This window comes from Onychostoma macrolepis, chromosome 16, assembly GCF_012432095.1.
Source record: "Onychostoma macrolepis isolate SWU-2019 chromosome 16, ASM1243209v1, whole genome shotgun sequence".
Classification (NCBI taxonomy): domain Eukaryota; kingdom Metazoa; phylum Chordata; class Actinopteri; order Cypriniformes; family Cyprinidae; genus Onychostoma; species Onychostoma macrolepis.
The window spans coordinates 25,604,008-25,625,207 of NC_081170.1; the positions used below are offsets into that span (position 1 = coordinate 25,604,008).

Below are 21,200 nucleotides of genomic sequence, written 5' to 3' on the forward strand. Positions count from 1 at the left end.
TAATGACAAACCCACATTTCTGGAGCAGTTCCTCTTCAACTGGCAAACGTAATGTTCCTCCGACCAAAAACATCCTCTTAGACTAAGCTAAGAAAACACAAACATACGCCAAACTTGCATACTTTTACCATTCACAGAAAATGGACGAGTTCTCACTTGAAATTCAAAAGATGTATTGCCTCCCAGTTTACAGTTTGCTTGATATGCCACATATCAATTCAATTTACCAGCCTACGTGATTTATTAGGCTATTATATCAAGGCCTCTTTAATTATGGATGCGCACGAAAAGTGAGTAAATTAGCGTAACACTCGCTTAGCTATACATTTTTATTCAATTCAAGTTCACGCTTAATGAAGATCTGAAAGTAGGAGCTTACACTTTCAGGGCAATTCAAACATTAGCTCATCATCTTAATTGAGAGCACAAAGGCGAGAGGCGCAGCTCAATAAAAGCCAGTTCAGCAGTTCTTTTAAAACAGTAGTTAGGGAGCTCTCCTTGAAGTGCTGTGGCAGGCCTCCAGTCCCCCTGCATTAGCCAAGCCTGGAGCCCGGCCCAGAATCCCACTTACTTACCAGACTTACACAGGCACAGACAGATGCTGTGGGCGGATTCATTTTATTTACCACTATCTAAAAGCCTCTACCATTCCTCCTCCTCCTCCCAAATGCATTGAAAATGCTTAGAGGTGTAGTCTGTCGGATCCTCTTTAGCATATAAGTTTCTTCAGCTATGGGTACTTGAGGCCAAATGGGCTTTCCTAAACTCTCTTAAAATACTCTTTTCAAACTCTAGATTATTTAACAATGTCCACGTATGGATATGCATGGCAAATACATAGGCAAATTGTGTCATTTTTGTTTTATTTTCCTTGCTGACCCATTATGAACAAATTTCTCAAAACACTTCAGTTGTGGTAAAAAAAAATATGCAGTTGTAAACTTTGTCAACTCTTTGTATGTAATATATCACCCTGTTCTTCCTTCAATAAAAAATATTAACAAAAATAAAAATAAAAATATGTAGTTATTTTAAATATTTTTGCAATATTTATGTATTCTAAAATTATTAGAATATAATTTGACTATAAATATTTAAAAATTAACAAATTACAAATTATGAATTTGTAAAATTAGTGATATTCACATTAATTTACCTGTTTTCTTCACACATCACATCTCATATTTCAAGCTGCGCAAAACCACGTTGATAATGAACATGGATTTGCGCAGCTTGTTAGTGAACAACTGCTCAGTGTGGTAAATGCAGCTCCATGTGAGATCACGCACGTGATGGAAATTACCGCTGATTACAGAACCAGCTTTACTGACAAGATGAGCAATAAATATCGTGCAGCCCTACAGCAAAGTGATGATATCTCAGATAATTTTCTAGTCTTATGTAAATTATAGCTATTATTATGTAAATATATAGCTAAAACTGTAAATTCTACTCCTTGTTACAAGTATGGTAGAACCATCACTTCTATCACAAAAGACTGCTTTGTAAATAATCTTCCTGATTGTCACGAATCCGGTCTATGAACTTCCGTTCACTCACCACCAGAGGTCACTCGCTCACCACATTGACTCTTGAACTACACTAACTGTTGCACATCACCACGGACTACAATTCCCATCATCCATTGCACTGATGACACACTTTAACACTTTCATCACACTTTAAGCCATGGTCTTCCTCAGTCAGATCACTGAGTATTGTTTAGCGTTTATCACTGAAATAGCTGATAGCTACTTTACGTAGCCTGCTCCAGTTTTCATAGTCTTGCCTTGCCTGTTTTCCTGGTTCCAGATTCTTGACACGTATCTTGGATTAACCCTTTGCTTGCTGTTTCGGACTGTGTTTGCTCCTCACCTGGACTTATGCTCACGTTTACGGATTACCCCTTTTGTCAAGCCCTCTGTATTACGTTTGTTGTTGTCTGAGTCAAGCCTGTTTAGGATTGCTCTTTTGTCTTGCCTGTGTCATACCGGTTTGCTGATGTTTGACTATGTTTCTGAATTAAAGCTTGCACATGGATCCGTACAGCTCACGTCTCGTCGGCTCCATTACACTGATTTATCTCAATTCCTCAGCATATCCAACAGCACAGAAAAACTTGATGATGTAACAGAAACTATAGACTCTCTCTTTTCTAGCACTTTAGATACGATTGCTCCTTTATGCTTAGGGAAGATTAAGGAAAAGAGTCCAACACTGTGGTATAATGAGCACACTCGCGCTTTAAAGAGAGCAGCCCAGAAAATGGAGCGCAGCTGGAGGAAAACAAAACTAGAGGTATTTTGCATTGCTTGGCAGGAAAGTACCCTATCCTACAGAAAAGCATAAAAAACTGCTAGATCTGATTACTTTTCATCTCTTTTAGAAGAAAACAAACGTAACCCCAGGTATTTGTTCAATACAGTGGCTAAATTTACAATAAATAAAGCATCAGCAGGTGTTGACATTTCCCAACAGCACAGCAGTAATGACTTTATGAACTATTTTACTTCCAAGATCGATACTATTAGAGATAAAATTGCAACCATGCAGCCATCAGCTACAGTATCGCATCAGATAGTGCACTATAGATCCCCTGAGGAACAATTCCACTCATTCTCTACTATAGGAGAGGAAGAATTGTATAAACTTGTTAAATCATCTAAACCAACAACATGTATGTTAGACCCTATTCCATCTAAACTACTAAAAGAGCTGCTTCCAGAAGTCATAGATCCTCTTTTGGCTATTATTAATTCGTCATTGTCAATAGGATATGTCCCCAAAACCTTCAAATTGGCTGTTATTAAGCCTCTCATTAAATTAATCTCGAATCTCCCTTTTCTGTCAAAGATACTAGAATAGGTAGTATCCTCACAATTATATTCCTTCTTAGAGAAAAATGGTATCTGTGAGAATTTCCAGTCAGGATTTAGACCGTTTCATAGTACTGAGACTGCTCTCATTAGAGTTACAAATTACCTGCTCTTATCATCTGATCATGGTTGTATCTTTCTCTTAGTGCTACTGGATCTTAGCGCTGCGTTCGACACTATCGACCACAACATTCTTTTGAATAGACAAGAAAACTTTGTTGGCATTAGTGGAAGTGCATTAGCATGGTTCAAATCATATTTATCTGACCGCCATCAGTTTTGTAGCAGTAAATGAAGAGGTATCATATCGATCACAAGTGCAGTATGGAGTACCTCAAGGATCAGTACTAGGGCCGTTACTTTTCACATTTTACATGTTACCCTTAGGAAATATCATCAGGAAACACGGTGTTAGCTTTCACTGTTATGTTGATGATACTCTGCTCTATATTTATTCGCGGCCCAGCAAAACACACCAAATTGAGAAACTAACGGAATGCATAGACGATATAAAAAACTGGATGATGAGTCATTTCTTACTGCTAAATTCTGAAAAAAACAGAGGTGTTAATTATCGGACCTAAAACCCCCACATGTAATAACCTAGAACACTATCTAACACTTGACGGCTGCTCTGTAAATTCTTTATCATCAGTTAGGAAATAGGTGTGCTATTTGATAGCAATCTTTCCTTTGACAGCCACGTTTCTAGCATTTTTAAAACTGCATTTTTTCATCTTAAAAATATATATAAATTGAGACCTATGCTCTCAAAGTCAAATGCAGAAATGTTAATTCATGCATTTATGACCTCAAGGTTAGAATTTTGTAATGCTTTATTGGGTGGTTGTTCTGCACGCTTAATAAACAAACTCCAGATGGTACAAAATGCAGCAGCTAGAGTTCTTACTAGAACCAGGAAGTATGACCACATTAGCCCGGTTCTGTCAACACTGCATTGGCTCCATATTAAACATCGTACAGATTTTAATCTTGTTAATTACTTTTAAAGCCTTGAATGGTTTAGCTCCTCAGAACTTGAGCGAGCTCTTATCACATTATAGTACTCCACGTCCACTGCGTTCTCAAACCTCTGGCCATTTTATAATACCTAGAATATCAAAATCAACTGCGGGCGGCAGATCCTTTTCCTATTTAGCACCCAAACTCTGGAACAATCTACCTAACACTGTTTGGGAGGCTTACACACTCTGTCAGTTTAAATCTAGATTAAAGACCCATCTCTTTAACCTGGCGTACACATAACACACTAATACGCTTCTAATATTCAAATTCGTTAAAAGGATTGTTAGGCTGCATCAATTATGTCAACCAGAACCGGGAACACTTCCCATTACACCCGATGTACTTGTTACATCGTAAGAAGAATGACATCTACGCTAATATTAGTCTGTTTCTTTCTTATTCCGAAATAACCGTAGCCATCTGATCCAGTCCGTATCCAGATCAGATGGTCACTGCAGTCACCCGGATCCAGTCCGTATCCAGATCAGATGGTGGATCAGCACCTAGAGATGACCTCTACAGCCCTGAACGTCAGCGGAGATCAGGACACCTAAATGAGCCCCAGAGACAGATCCCCAGTGAAGACCTTGTCACCTAGACGGCCATCGGGACAAGACCTCGGGAACCAGATAAGTCCTTTACACAATCTGACTTTGCTGCGGTTGGAATTGAACTGCTGGTTCATCTGGTCAGAGGAGAACTGGCCCCCGACTGAGCCTGGTTTCTCCCAAGGTGTTTTTTCTCCATTCTGTCACCGATGGAGTTTTGGTTCCTTGCCGCTGTCACCTCTGGCTTGCTTAGTTGGGGACACTTAATTTCCAGCAATATCATCGACTTTATTGCACAGATACCATTTAAACTGAACTGAGCTGGATGATGACATCATTGAATTCAATAATGAAATGCCTTTAACTGAAAATTGAGTGTTTATTCTTGTCATTTTACATTAATGACACACTATTTTCCTATTTTGCTATTGGAAAGTTGCTTTGACACAATCTGTATTGTTAAAAGCGCTGTATAAATAAAGGTGACTTGACTTGACAAGGATAAAAAAGTCTGCAAATGCAAGGCAAAAATTAGCAAAAATAAATGTAATTCTGTCAGGATCACTATCATCAAAGGCTGTATGGTTCTGTTCTGGGCAAAAAACTCCCTGCCCATCCATGCAGCCTAGCATAAGAGCAGGGAGATCAGTAACCCACTTAGGGTAAAACAGAACAGAACCAACATAAATGTAGAAGATATCATTATTGTTCTTAATGACAATTTAATGTAACAACAAAATTCAAGATAAAGGAATCTGATTCAACAAAGAATATCAGAAGGCCAAGTCCTGACTGTGGATGAAAGGAGGAGCTGGGGCTGGAGAAGGGTAATTTGCTGATGAGTAATGCGATAAGCTGCTGAATAATACTGAATGGACCTTATATAGGGAAGCGGTGATCGGTTTGGTATTCCTGTACTGTAGGTAGATGCAGATTAGCTGATGCAAGCTTGACTGACGTGACCTGCTAAAACTAATGCTACGCTCGATTTGTTAAAAAAAAAAAGGTAAAAATGTTTTTAAAGTGATAAAAAACTGCCAATAAATATAAAAGTAGCTAGTTATACAATAACACAGTTATACAGTAATTTTTGATATTTTATATAAAACGTACACATGCATTATTTGACAAGAATAATGAAATGGACACGCTAATTTCACATCAGAGCGTCTGGGTATTTTGCATTAAGAAGTCCTCAAGAGACAACATGCCTAATAATCAAGCTGTACCAATACCAGACCTCCACAGGGCGATATGCCTGATTGATATTTCCCAATTGGGTTTCAACTGCTTAACATGGATGTAAACAATGCCAGTCAAGGAGAGCTCTTCAAAACCAGCCAGTTACTCCAAAGAATAAAGCTAGAATTTAGATGCTCTTACGTCAGGTTTCACCATGTGAATCCAATGCGTTCAGCCCAAAGGAATGCACACTGATGCAATGGCCATTCACTGTAACCCCATCTTCATTCAGGCTTAGACTCTAAATCTACTGCTCATGTCAGGTACTGTACATTCAAAATACACAGAAGCCCTAGCTCTCACATGCTCTCAGAAACCATACAAAAACGTAAACTAAAGTAGGTGAACTATCAGTTTTTACAGTACACAATAAAATAATAATAAACCATCAGAAAGGAAGAAAACAGAAGCCCCTTAATGTATAGAAATCAATAAATTAATTTAATTTAATTACAATTTGTGTCTTAAATATTATAAAGAAATGGATTCATAAAATGTTGTGACAGTATTCATAATATAGTACAGCCTCTCATAACTTGGTTATGGATACATTTAAATGCATGCTTGGATATATTCCAGATCAAAAAAGGGCAGTTTTAAACAAAATGCCCAAAACATTCCACTGTCATTAACATTTGGCATTTCTTCACAACGCTCTGCTTTAGTAAATAATACTACTACTTACATTATTATACAAATTTGCTTCGCATATAGGGTTGACTCTGTAGTAGTTTTGAAATAATGTAATTACTAATTCCTTTAAAAGGTAAATACTAAATAAAATACTAAAGGAAAACTGACTGAAAAATTTTTGTATGGCTCTATGTAATCTGGCTGGCTTTTCCAGTTTGTGTTTTAAGGCAAGAACATATTATATAGTTGTTTTGGAACAAAAATATCTTACAAAGACAATAACAGTGTAGAGGCTGGGTAAAGTGTAATAGGAAAAGAACAAAACAAATACCTGGTAATTTGGATGGTGTAGAAAATAATCTGGACATCCGGCCACAGCCATGATACACGCTTTGTAATGTCTCTCTCGGATATCACATCCACCTCAGATAGATGAGGAAAGAGTCTGAAATTACACCAAAACAAAAAAAAATGTTACATCAAATGTTTCTTCAAGGTAAAAAAAAAAGGCAATCTCTTTCTTAGTTGAGTCTAAGTGGCTACTACCAATATAGCACAGAACACTTCTTAACCCAAATAGTTCCACAGGGTCAGTAAACAACATAAGAATAAGAGGAGGGAAATACAGAATCCGAGCTGACCAACAGCTACGCAGAGAAAACACTCTCTGTATGAAACACTCTCTAGATTGTCTTCTTAAAACGCAAGGCACTTGGAAAGCAGCTTTACTTGCAATGTGAGGAGAGAAGGAAGATGTTAAACAAACAGATCATGTACGGAGCTCCAAATAGTGAACATTTCCACTGAGACCAAAATTATATATTTTCACTCATATAATGGTACCTTATTTTCAGAGGGTAAGATTATGCAGTCTAGCAAGCTTAAACATACGCATTTATTTTGCAGCATTTTGAAACAGAAAAATAAGAAGGCACAACTAGAGTTCACAGAAAACTTTGCACTTTTGAGACTCATTCACACCAAGGATGATAACTATAGCTATGAACTTTTAATAATTGTGCTAGTTCTATGAGAATAGTTCTATACAACAGCTTCAGTGATAAAGTCGGAACAATATCATTGGAATCCCTTTCAGGAGGATTTTTTTTTTCAGCTGATAAAACCATAAAATCATTGAGAACTATCAGAATGCATCTGGATTTAAAGAGCTCAAATATTTCAAGCAGCAGGTGACATAACTCTTTTAATAAATAGAACATCATTGCCCACTGGTGTGGACTCTAATTTATTATTCAGAAAATAAAATTAAAATGAAATTAATCAAGTAATACTTACCAGGGAATCACTATGCGTTTGCTAGTGTTCTGGGAGGTTGCTTACAGTAAAACAGCAGCAGTGTTCTAACACAACAAACTAGCATGTTTACATTATGAAGCTGAATACAGCAGTTAAATAGTATGTTCTTTAACTATGTAAATAATTGACAAGCTTGACACCTGGTTTTGGGGTTTGTTTCATGTTCATGTTTTCATGTCTCTCATTTTGGAGTTTAGTCATGGTTCCTGTCTAGTCATGTGGTTCCTTTGCCCTCTTGTATTCCTGCTAATAGGCTTGTTGAGATGCGCTTCGTCTCGCCTCGCCTCGCCTCGCCTGAAATGTAGGTGAGAGAAGGCGGCTGCAGTGAAGGGAGTGAAATAAGCACAGTCAAGACGGACAGTTCTTTCCTCTCGAAGAAGAACAGATACAACGAGATCAAAGGAGGATATCACGTTATTCTCACTCATGTGCTGTGCTGCTGATAAACATGATATAATTTCAGTTCTGTTGCTTTATATGAAAATAAATATGATGAACAAGACACTGAAAGTGTTTGCTATTTAATTCCATACGAAAAGTGCATTTATCATCCATTTTTATTTTAATACAAACGTATTTTAGATTTTCATAGAAATATGACAACAGTCACATATCTCGCACAGAGATCGCACTTAATAGTGTTTGGGAATATCCATACATAATCACATGAAATCAGATAAAAAAAGAAAAAAAAGTTTTTTAGAAGAGAACGCAGCATCACAGTTGTATGAACCAAAGAGAAATGAGCTGTGTCGTCAGTCAGTCGTTTCCCATCATGCTTTTGAACGGCGCAGTCGGTGGAGAGCAACTGCACACGACTGCACAATTCGATACAGCCGCCTCGCCGTCGCGAGAGTTTTTTGGCACACGTCAGCATGACATCAGAAGTCGGACGTAACTCGGACACTTTTCTAACCGGCATGCATCTCGCAGTGATCACTGGTGATCGGTTCTGCACAGATTTTGCTCATCTCAAACAAGCCTATTTGTTCCTGTGTTTATTGTGTCATGTTCTGATTGGTTGTCCAAGTCATGTGTCTTGTTTCCCATTGGTTGGTTTGTCATGTGATCCTTATTGTTTGATATAAATAGCCCTCATGTTGCCTTTGTCCTTTGTCGAGTATTATCTGTGTAACCTGCTGTTGGTGAGTTGTGTTTCTGTTCATGCCAAGTCAAGTCTGTTTCTGGTCAAGTGTGTTTCAAGTCAAGTCTTCGTTTGTTTGGATTTTGGATTTCACTTTGTTTAATAAACTGCACATGGGTTCTTACAACTTGCCGTTCAGTGGACTTGTTACAGAATACTCGACCATTACAATGAGCCCAGCAGTTGCTCTCCTAAGTCTGTGCCAGGGGAATCGTCCCCTAGACAATTATGTGGTGGATTTTTGTAATTTGTGTCATGTCGTGGGATTTAATGATGTTGCCCTAAAAGGCATCTTTCGTAATGGACTAAAGGACTGTTTAAACGATCTAATGCCTAACAGCAATGGCTCTGCAACCCTTGAGGAGTATATTGACTTTGTGTTGTTGTTGAGTGGTTCATCATACACTGTGGGTTTTGCAGATTAGGAGCCCCGCAATTTTACAGTACCCACCACACCAGAGTGTTTCCATGCCCCAACTGTCATGTCTGGAGTTGTTCACGTCATACTTGCTATGCCAGGGCCGGATAACTTCATGTCTGCTAAGCCAGGGCCTGCTAACGTCATGTCTGCTACTCCAGGGCCTGCTAACATCATGCCTGCCAAGCCAAAGCCTGCACACGTCACATCTGCTATTCCAGAGCCTCGTCATATTTATAGATAGGCTAGTTTATAGATAGGCTTTGTTACAAACATAAACATTGTATTTTAAACCTAGTCAACACACTGCAAATGTGATGCTATGCAAACTAAACATATTTCTGAAATGCCAAGTGGTGTTTTATGGTAACACTTTAGAATAGGGAACACTTATTCACTATTACCGACGACTTTTCCCTCAATAAATTCCTAATTTGCTGCTTATTAATAGTTAGTAAGGTAGTTGTTAAGTTTAGGTATTGGGTAGGATTAGGGATGTAGAATAAGATCATGTACAATAAGGCATTAATATGTGCTTAATTAGTACTAACAAATGGCTAATATTTTAGTAATATGCATGCAAATAAGCAACTAATTAAGAGACCCTAAAATAAAGTGTTACCAAATTTTTTTATGGGCACTGTCACTTTTTTTGCTTGCAAAGCCATTTTGGTTTAAGGTTAATTTGTGGATTCAAGCTATTATGACATCATCAACTGCATATATAAGTAGACAGACCTTCTTTCCTTTATTTACAGATATGACATAAACACGCACAGGTAAATTATGGAAATATGCAGTTTCCCATGGAATCTATCCAAAACACTCTAAAATATAGATCATTATTAAAGGCTTATCATAGTGATTCAAGGTAAGGCAAAAACATGTTTTAAAGGGTTCATCAGATGCCCATTTTTCACAAGTTGATATGATTCTTTAGGGTCTTAATGAAAAGTCTATAGCATACTTAGGTTAAAATTTCTCAATGGTAGTGTAAAAAAAAAACACCCTTTTTTACCCTGTCAAATTCAGCTCTGTTTTCAGCAAGCTGTTTTAGTCCATGGTGCTTTAAATGCTAATGAGCTCTGCTCACCCCGTCCCTCTCTTCCGTGGGTTGACGAGCAGACTGTAAACTTCAACTGCAAAACTTGCTAAGTAGCACATATTAGGAAAGGCAATTTGCAAAGATTCATAAAAAACCCTTATACTCACTTCTTCTGTAGATGAAGCTGGATCACGAATGATTCGCGCGAACATAAACGCATTTAGGCAGATTGGGGATCGGCGCATTCCCTTCAAAAATGAAAGTAACATTAATCCTCTGCATCTTCAGTGGCTCAGATGTCGGGAGTAAATGACGACTGCTATATTCATTATTACATCCAACAACAGAACACCTCAATCGCTTAATCAGAGACATTCTTGTCTTCCCCTGCACCAGAGTCAACACAATGGCGGACAGCTCACAGCTTACTCAGGGCGGGTCTGGATGTGAACACACACTTCCAACACACATTTATGTAAACAACATTTATGTAAACAACATGTTAAGTGAATTTTGCATCTGATGACCCCTTTAAAGACAAATTCATGATTCATGAAGTTTGCTCATTTTGAACGAAAAGAATTTGATAGAATGGCTTTAAGGGTCCCATTGGCTTGGGCTGATTTTAGAGGCCCTATTCTTGGCCCCTGCGATTACATAATGGAGTCAGGTCTGCACGTTTCACAGTGTCCAATCCTGCAACAAAAGAGTAGGCAGCCCCAGGGGATGATGTCATCACCGTTAATCATGTGATTGACCTCCGGACCACGCAGGTCTGACAAGCTCCTCTTTTGGTATCTAATTTCATTCAATGTGCCTGACTCAGAATCAGTATTCAGAAGCCTGCTGAGCACTGAATTGCACTCCTCAATCTCTCAATGCCTGGTTCAGTCAGCCATGGAGCTAAAAAGGAGAACTGGGGGAGCCAGCAACACCTCAGCAGGCATCTGTCTCTAAGGGAAAAGTGAGGGCCCCACTTTTTTTTAAGGTTCTGAAAAAGAGGCAAGTGTTGAGGAACATATGTACAATCTGCCTGCATCTAACTTTTGATTTCCATACAAAAACAGAAAAAGTCTTTTTGAGGTAGAAACTACAAACCAAAAAAAAATGGAAAAATTACAAATGAAAGAATACTGAACCTACGTTTTGGGAAATCACTTGGTCATTGTTATGAACAAAAGTCATATATTTGGATACCTTAAAGTGTTAGCTAAGCTCACCCAAAAAGTTTTAAAATATATATATATATATATATAAATAAATAAATCTCACTCTCATTCCCAAACGATAAAACTCTCATTCATCTTCTAAACAGAATCTTTTTTTTTTTAACTTAACCTGTTAAAAAACAATGCTATTCGATTGAACGTCCACTCAACTAAAACTCTGATGCTTCAAAGTGTTCATAAAGACATTGTAAAATATTCCATATGAATCAAGCGAATTAATCCAAGTCTTCTAAAGGGACACAACTGATTTATATGATGAATAGAGTTCATTTAGGATTTTGTTTGCATAGAAATATTCATCAATATCAACAGAACACTCTGTTCATGAAATCTGTTCATAATACAGTATAAATCAGTTGTTTCATTCATTGTATTCCCATAAGAACATGATTCCCAACTCGTTTCAGTTAAACTAACCACTGATCAATCATACAGCACATTCCATGAAAAAAAGTTAAACTCAATCTTGCATGAGCAGATGTAGCACTGAACCATGGAGAGCAGCTGCCACTGAAATCATGCAGTAAGATGAGCCAAGAAGTTGGTCACAAATTCAGGTGTGACAGGTCAAACAGCCTCAACATTAATTCATCATGAAGGATGGAAAAAAATAAAAATAAGACTACTGTGTTGTCTTTTGTATTTTTACCATGGGGGTTGGTGGAATTAAGCTACTTTGTTTTTTGGTGTTTTCAAAGAATCCTGTTTAGAATGTCAAAGGTCAAAGCTCTTAAGCTGTGTTAACCTTGTAGACAATTTAACAGCAACCAAATGGAATATGGCACTCAAGTTGTATGGACTACATTAATGATATTTTTATGGTGCTTCAATGCTTGTGGCAGAAATGCAGCAGAATTCAACCCGAATTCTGGAAATGTTGGGACGTTTTTTCAATTTGAATAAAATGAAAACTAAAAGACTTTCAAATCAATAGCCAATATTTTATTCACAATAGAACATCGATAATATAACAAATGTTTAAACGGAGAAATTTTACACTTTTATCCACTAAATGAGCTAATTTCAAATTTGATGCCTGCTACATGTCCCAAGAAAGTTGACACGGGGGCAACAAAGGGCTGAAAAAGCAAGACATTTTGAAAAGATTCAGCTGGGAGAATATCTAGCAACTAATTAAGTTAACTGACATCAGGTCTGTAACATAAAAGGGATGTCTTAGAGAGGCAGAGTCTCTCAGAACTAAAGATGGGCAGAGGCTCTCCAATCTGTGAAAGAGTGCGTAAAAAGATTGTGGAATACTTTAAAAACAATGTTCCTCAACTTCAAATTGCAAAGGCTTTGGAAATCTCATCATCTACAGTGCATAACATCATCAAAAGATTCAGAGAAACTGGAGAAATCTCTGTGCGTAAGGGACAAGGCCGAAGACCTTTGTTGGATGCCCGTGGTCTTCGGGCCCTCAGACGACACTACATCACTCATCAGCATGATTCTGTCATTGACATTACTAAATGGGCCCAGGAATACTTCCAGAAACAACTGTCGGTAAACACAATCCATCGTACCATCTGCAGATGCCAACTAAAGCTCTATCATGCAAAAAGGAAGCCATATGTGAACATGGTCCAGAAGCGCCATCGTGTCCTGTGGGCCAAGGCTCATTTAAAATGGACTGTTTCAAAGTGGAAAAGTGTTCTATGGTCAGACGAGTCCAAATTTGACATTCTTGTTGGAAATCACGGACGCCGTGTCCTCCGGGCTAAAGAGGAGGGAGACCTTCCAGCATGTCATCAGTGTTCAGTTCAAAAGCTAGCATCTCTGATGGTATGGGGGTGCATAAGTGCATACGGTATGGGCAGCTTGCATGTTTTGGAAGGCAGTATGAATGCTGAAAGGTATATAAAGGTTTTAGAACAACATATGCTCCCCTCCAGACAACGTGTATTTCAGCAGAACAATGTAAAACCACATACTGCAGCTATTACAACAGCATGGCTTCGTAGAAGAGTTCGGGTGCTGAATTGGCCTGCCTGCAGTTCAGATCGTTCACCTATAGAGAACATTTGGCGCATCATTAAATGAAAAGGAATGGGACCAAATTCCAAACACCTAATCTCAAGAAACTCATAACCTCAATGCTCAGATGTCTTCAAACTGTTTTGAAGAGGAGATGCTACACCATGTTAAAATGCCCCCATCCCAACTATTTTGAGACATGTAGCAGGCATCAAATTTGAAATGAGCTCATTTTGTGCATAAAATTGTAAAATTTCTTAATTTAAACATTTGTTATGTTATCTATGTTCTATTGTGAATAAAATATTAGCTTGTGTGATTTGAAAATCTTTTAGTTTTCATTTTATTCAAATTTAAAAAAACATCTCAACATTTCCGGAATTTGGGTTGTAGTATTACGTAACTTCTTGAAATTTTTGCGACACCTTTAAAGTGATATGCCCAGTGAGCGGTACTAAAAGCATGTTGTTTTATCCAAAAAAAGATGAATGTGAATCTGGAAGCATTTTATTATCTTGGTTGTTTTACACATTGCATCGCTTAGTAGTATCAAGATAGTAGTGTTAAAATTTATCGCAAGTGAAACATCAAAATGTTTTTGTGTACAAATCACACACAATGGCAAAAGCGTTTTGAGGTCATAACACTATTGTGCAAGAAACTGCACAAAAATATGTCTTAATTGATTAATTTGACTACTTGCTAGTGTAATCATTATTTGGAATAAAAGTGATTAAAAGGATTCAAAGTGATTGGCATTTTACTGCCACTAGTGTTCATTTCCACTTGAAACTGAAGTTAATTTTATGTACATGTATATTTTTGGAGCTTTGCAAAAACTAGGTAGAGGCACATTTTCCAATGAGCCTATGTTGGCTAGTTTATAGCCAAGTCTACCTTCAGTTATGTTTCTGCTATACATCTTGTTATCTATGATTTCAGGCTTGCTCTATACAGTATATTCCATAATAGAACTTTGAAGAAACAGAGGCAGAGAATGTAAAGAGGGATATAAACTCTGCCTTGACCCCTACAACGCTCTTGAGTGTGGCTTGTTTGTTTGTTCTCCAGATTGTCCTAGCACAAAAGCTGAATTGTACTGTGAGCTATGACGGCATGAAATGTTTGTTGGACACTGTGGTAAGAAGTTCATGTGTGCTTACACAGTAAAAGGAGAGCTTTAATGTCTAGCAGTGATTAGCCCAGAAGCAAAGGCAAAGGCCAAGCCTTTGGGATCTCCACCAGCCACCAGCTATTTAAAGTAAATCCTTATTGAAAAAGTAAGAACAGTTCCCTGAAGAGATCTTTTCTTTAGTGTGTCTTGAGGATGGAAGAAAAAATATATATCTTGTCAGCCGTACTCGCCTATATATTGGTATCTATCTATCTATCTATCTATCTATCTATCTATCTATCTATCTATCTATCTATCTATCTATCTATCTATCTATCTATCTATCTGGCCATCTGGCTGTCTATCTGTCTGTCTGTTTTAAACTAGTTGTTGATATGTTTTTTATTATTTATTTTTTTTTACACTGTTGACAGTTTGTATTGTATGGAAGCCCGTTTCCGCTACTGCATAAAAAATAAAAAAAGGTTATTTGCGAATTTTTATCTCACAATTCTGACTTTTTTTCACAGAATTGTGAGAGATAAACTCACAATTGCGAGTTATAAAGTCAGAATTGCGTGATATGAACTCACAATTCGGACTTTTTTTCTCAGAATTGTGAGATATAAACTCGCAATTGCGAGATATAAAGTCCAATTCTGAGGAGTAAAAAAGACTGATACGTTCTCAAATTTGCAAGTTTATATCTCACAATTCTGACTTCATAATTCGTAATTGCGTGTTTTAAAGTCATATTTGCGAGATATAAACTCGCAATTCTGAGGAAAAAAGTCAGAATTGTGAGTTTATTTCTCACAGTTCTGACTTTATTTCTCAGAATTGCGACTTTATATCTCACAATTATGACTTTATAACTCGCAATTGCAAGTTTAAAAGTCGGAATTGTGAGATAAAAAGTCGCAATTACCTTTTTTATTTTTTTATTCAGTGGCAGAAATGGTCTTCCATAGTATTGACTGAGCATAAAATCATGTTTATGTTTGTTTTTTTGTTTTTTACCAAGATCCAAAACTAAAACAATCTTTCTGTTCTGTGCTTGCTTCATTTGAGAAATATCCATGCGTAACGCCTGGACTTAAAGAATGACCAGGCTGACAGTTAAATTTGTTTTAATTAATGATTTATTTGGTGAAATAACATGACAAGTGTTTTACACTAGCAGCTCTACCTTCAGACTAATGACAGAGTTCCACAAGGGCTGTCTTCAGCTCCAGAGAGAATTTCAGCTTCTCCGTGTGGTTGTCAGAGTCCATAAAACCACTGCGTAATGCAAGGCTGTCAGCGGGAAGGGAGGGAGGGAAGCGGCATGCCATATTACGCAATCTAAAGCTACAGAGAGAGTGAGAGAACCTGGCTGCAGCTTAACTCGACTCTTCCCGAACACATCTGCACATACACAGCGTGTCTCTCAGTAATACTCAGTTCTCACATTATAAAACAAATCTCACAGCTTGTATTCATCCATGACATGGAGTAGGAATGGAACACTAAATCCTATTCAGAAAATATCACAACTAGCCTATGTCTGAAAATATGCAGAGATTCATGGTGCTAGGGGAAAACACACAGTGAAATGGGATGGCACTTGAACGCCACAAAAGCAGTTTTTAAACATAGACAGCCACTTAACATGAGATGACCTGTGTAAAAAGAATCTTTTCATATGTTCCAGAAATTAGGCCAAAATGCATGGAATAAATGATCATATCGAGGAATACTGATAAAGGGAAAGGTAGAAATTCGGCTCACTGCAATAACTCCACTTCCATTGGGATATACTGTATGTTAACTTCCAAACGTATTTGGTGCTTTGGCATCCCTCCTAAATTCCTTGCATTCTACAGGCTAAATATTTTCTTACTAAATGGGGCACACATGAAAATATTTGGGTAATTTATAGACCTGACCGTCCGTCCAGGATAAAAACAGCTAACCATTGAAGTTACCAAACATAGTGTGGTCTTTACTTAGCTGTTCAAGTTTTAAAATTATTCAATAGGCAACCATAAAATGACATATCACTTCCTAAAACAGATTATAAGCACAACATACTGTTCAAAAGTTTGGGATCATTAAAACATTAATACCTTTATTCAGCAAGGACACATTTAATTGACCAAAAGTGACAAGACATAAATAAATAAAATCTACTTTTGAACATTTTTATTTATCAAAGAATCTTAAAAAAAGTATATTGATTCCCTATGACTAAGACTATTAAGTCTTATTATTAAGATAATAATAAGAAATGTTACTTGAGCATTAAATCAGCATATTAGAATGATTTCTGAAAGATCATGTGACACTTACTGGTGAAAATTCAGCTTTCCCATCACACAAATAAATGTTATATTACACTACATTAAAATAAGGAAACATTTATTTTAATTTCTAATAATATTTGCCAATATTAGGTGTTTTTTTTTTTTTATCAAATAGCATAAGAGCATACAAGACTTATTTCAAAAACATTAAAAAAACTTACTTTTAACAGTAGCATAAGAGCTACCTTTAAAATGAATTAATTAATGTTTTTAAATTATTTTTAATTATATAAATATATATTAGGGGTGGAACGATACATGTATTCGGTTCGGTGCATGAGGCCTTACAACGAATACAGGCAATTCACCCCCAATGCAGAAGGGGGCGCCCGCAATATTGCAACGTTGTTTGATGAGTTGCGTACTTGAAAACAAAGCCCGCTAGACCAGAGGTCTTCAACCCTGCTCCTGGGGACCCATTCTCCTGGAAAGTTTATTTCCAACCGGCTTCAGCACACCTGCCTGCAATTTTCAAGCAGTCTTGAGGAGCTGGATTGGCCGCTTCAGGTATGCTTGATTAGGGTTGGAGCTAAACTCTTCAGGATAGTGGGTCCCCAGGAACAGGGTTGAACACCTCTGCACTAGACAGTGACCATGTGCTGATTCTGAATGCGTCTCTCACATAGACTTACAAAGGAGTATACTTGAAAGGCTTGCGCACTCAACTGTTCGCGAAATGGAGCTTTGAGCTCGTGTCTCGTACCTCGTACCTATCTCATTCGGCACAAATCCAAATATTCCGTAATATTTCCATATTTGCGATGTAACATATCTGAATGCTAAACTATTATTTATTATATAAATTATAGGCTTTGTACTTCAGTCACGTTCCAGGCGGGCGCATTGATGTTTGGTTCACTGTATTTTATTTTGAAGTACCAACTGCGCTGTCAAGTTAGCAATGCTGGAATTGATGTGTTTTGTATGTGTGTGTGTGTGTGTGTGCGCGCTCCAGCGCGATCACCTCAACTGTTTTTTTATACCAGCACAAAAATTAAACTGCAGGCTACATTACGTGTCACACTGGTTTTTTTCCCCTTGTTTATCTGTAAACTAAATCAAATATATTTCAAGAATTTATTCCTTGTATGTATGTACTGCAGATTTTATATAAATAACATAATGTAATAATATTTAGTATTTTCACATCTAGGTGGAAAAAATTGTAATTTGTACTACTGTTTGTTCAAAATAAATGAAAAGAAACTGAGAATAGTAGATTTATTTTGTACCGAAACGTATCGAACCTTGACCCCGAACCGAGACTTGATCTGTGTACCGTTCCACCCCTAATATATATATATATATATATATATATATATATATATATATATATATATAAATTATTTTATATATATTCCATTGAAGTATGGTTTGTTAGGATAGGACAATATTTGGCTGAGATACAACTATTTGAACATCTGTAATCTGAGGGTGTAAAAAAAAAAACAATCAAAATATTGAGAAAAATCACCTTTAAAGTTGTCCAAATGAAGTTCTTAGCAAAGCATATTACTAATAAAAAAATACATTTTGGTATATCTACATTAGTAAATTTACAAAATGATGATCTCTACTTACAGTTTTTCTCAGTCACTTTGGTGCATTTCTCAAATCATCCTTAATATTTGCAAAGAAGTATGTGCATTTCTCAAAACAATTCGTACAAACAGCACCACACAATGGATTTCCTGCAAAAACCTGTAACTTACTCAAAATCTTTAGTTCATCTCTCAAAAGTACTGTAAGTATTAATGTCAATGAACATATCAGTGCCACCTTGTGTCATTGTTCACAAACAAGATAGTCAAAATGCTAGTCATGTTTTCAATTTAACAGTGCACTCTGTTACTGTAATATCCTAATGATTTTTGGTATAAAAAAAAAATCGATAATTTTGACCCATACAATGTATTGTCTATTGCTACAAATATCTGTGCTACTTATGACTGGTTTTGTGGTCCAGGGTCACATATATACAGATATGTATGTATAAACAATTGTATAAACAATATAATAAACTCTGCATGCTCTGATCATTTTATATTACTGGGAAAGATTTTCAATTCTAGACCACTCCAACATTCCCATGCAACATCCTAGGAATACTCTAGAGACCATTAGCCAAAATGCACCATCTCCTCAGGAATGCTGGGAGCGCATTCTTTCCACATAGGGTACTGGGAGGAGAGCCGCAAAATGGCATGCATTGATTTGTAGGGCAAAGTGCAGCAATGAGAGACGAGCTGAAAATAGGACAGCAATAAAAAGTGAGACAGAGTGAGATAGCAAGTGAGAGAGAAGGACAGTGAAAATGCCTGTTTGGAAGGGACGCTGGAATGTGAGCTGCTCTGTCCAGCTGTGTGTCCAGAAGCAAAGGGGCCATCCAAATGCAACAAGTCATGAATATTTATGAGCTGCTTCCCACACCCCCTTCCTCTCTGACTCCTCCCACTGCAGATTAAATTAGCCTTTCTTCTACAGGCAGGGGTCAGGAACAACACTCCTTTTACCAACACTAATCTCAGGTCTTGCACTGTTTAGATTCAGATTGGACAAGGGTTGGACAAGGATGAAAATGCTGAATTGTACTCAAAAGAAAAAGAAAAAAAACAGGCTGGAAAGCATTTCAGGAAAAAGGAAAGGAAATGGAGTGACGTGTGGCCAAGTATGCTGACCCATACTCGGAATTTGTACACACACACGGGGAGCAGGTTCAGTGCCTTGCTCAAGGGTCTCACCTCAGTCATGGTATCGAGGGTGGAGAAAGCACTGGACATTCACTCCCCCCACCTACAATCCCTGTCAGACCTGAGACTTGAACCCGTGACCTTTGGATTACAAGTCTGACTCTCTATCCATTACTGCCCCCTCAGGCAGGGTTAAAAAAAAAAAGATCCTTCCTTCCTTATCTGAAAAATCATGGATTAACTGAAAAAATTTACCATAAATATTTATTATTGATCATGAAACTTGATTCTTAATTTTTATAACAAAATATATTTTTGTCCTAATAAAATGTTTAGGTATAGATAAAAATAATCATATTATATACAGTATATCATATATATATATATATATATATATATATATATATATATATATCTAATTGCATGTGTGAACCTTGGACTTGGAAAGTCTAGAATCAAAACATTTACACATTTTACAAAAGAAAAACAAAACATTTTATGAGCAAATATACTGTAAGTCTTTCCCATTTAAGACACCTAAATCTATGGCTGTAATATGACTTCAAGACCATACAGTATTTAGTCTCGAGCCCAAGTCCAAGACTATATTTTCATGGTCTTGGTCTTGTCATAGACTGGGGAGCATTTGGACTTGGGCTCGACTCAGACTCATCCCTCTTCTGGTCTCGATCTTGACTCGGACTACTCAGGTCTTGATTAAGTTGGTCTCAACAACAACACTACTTAAAACATATTTAAATAAACATGTATGCTTTCCACATGATTGCATGATTAGCATCCACCTGTTTGCATCTCAAGGGCTTCATAGTCCACACGTCTACCAAACATTTTCCTAAATTTCCCAAACATCCTAAATCTATATTCTTCAAGAGTACAAGTAAAGTTATATATGCTAGTCTGTTCCCTTTTTTCCATAGCCTACTTTTCCAAACCTGCAAATTACTTAAGTAAAATACTTTTTAAACTGCGCAGGAACCGGTGATCCAAAGGAAATCATGTTGTTTTACATAAACCTCTAAAATTACAACGCAGTAAGAAGTGTGTGAAGTAAATGAGTTTAAATACTATGAATGAAATAAGCACAAAATAAAATAGCAGTGTTGCAGTTGCCTTCCATGCATTTCCTGGAAATTACTTAAATCAATTTCCATATTTCTAAACTGCATAGGAACCCTTACTGTTTTAATTAGAAGATATTTAAATATTTATTCATCGGATCACGAAATGTCCCCAATCTGGGACTCGAACTCACGTTGCTCGAAGCACAACCGCACTGCATCTCAAAGCACTGCCTATACAGTACAAGTGTATCGGCTCCGACTGTTAGAAGATATTTAAATAAATGTTATAATCATAAAAAATAATTATCTTAGTTAAACACAGCAAGTGATAACTACGAAAAAAGATAGACTGTAATACCATGAACAACATTCTTATCAAGTATATCTTTACGAAGTTCTGGTTCAAGCTCCGCCTACTTATCCGAATACAGATACAGATGCAAATAATTTTGTGATCGCAACAGATACAAATACTCAAACAAATACTTGCACACCCTTACTAAGCACTATGTGG

The 21,200-nt window shown here is 37.0% G+C and overlaps 1 protein-coding gene across 3 annotated transcripts in view; it reads right to left on the reverse strand.

Annotated features, from left to right (window-relative positions):
- The window catches only part of grb10b (growth factor receptor-bound protein 10b), a 108,182-nt gene that overhangs the window by 67,794 nt on the left and 19,188 nt on the right, over window positions 1-21,200 (reverse strand). For all 3 annotated transcript variants that reach the window (XM_058745871.1, XM_058745869.1, XM_058745870.1), the window contains exon 2: window positions 6,657-6,770. In XM_058745871.1, coding sequence (XP_058601854.1) covers window positions 6,657-6,707 — 51 coding nt within the window. In that variant the 5' untranslated portion in view covers window positions 6,708-6,770. The remainder of the gene's footprint in view (window positions 1-6,656; window positions 6,771-21,200) is intronic.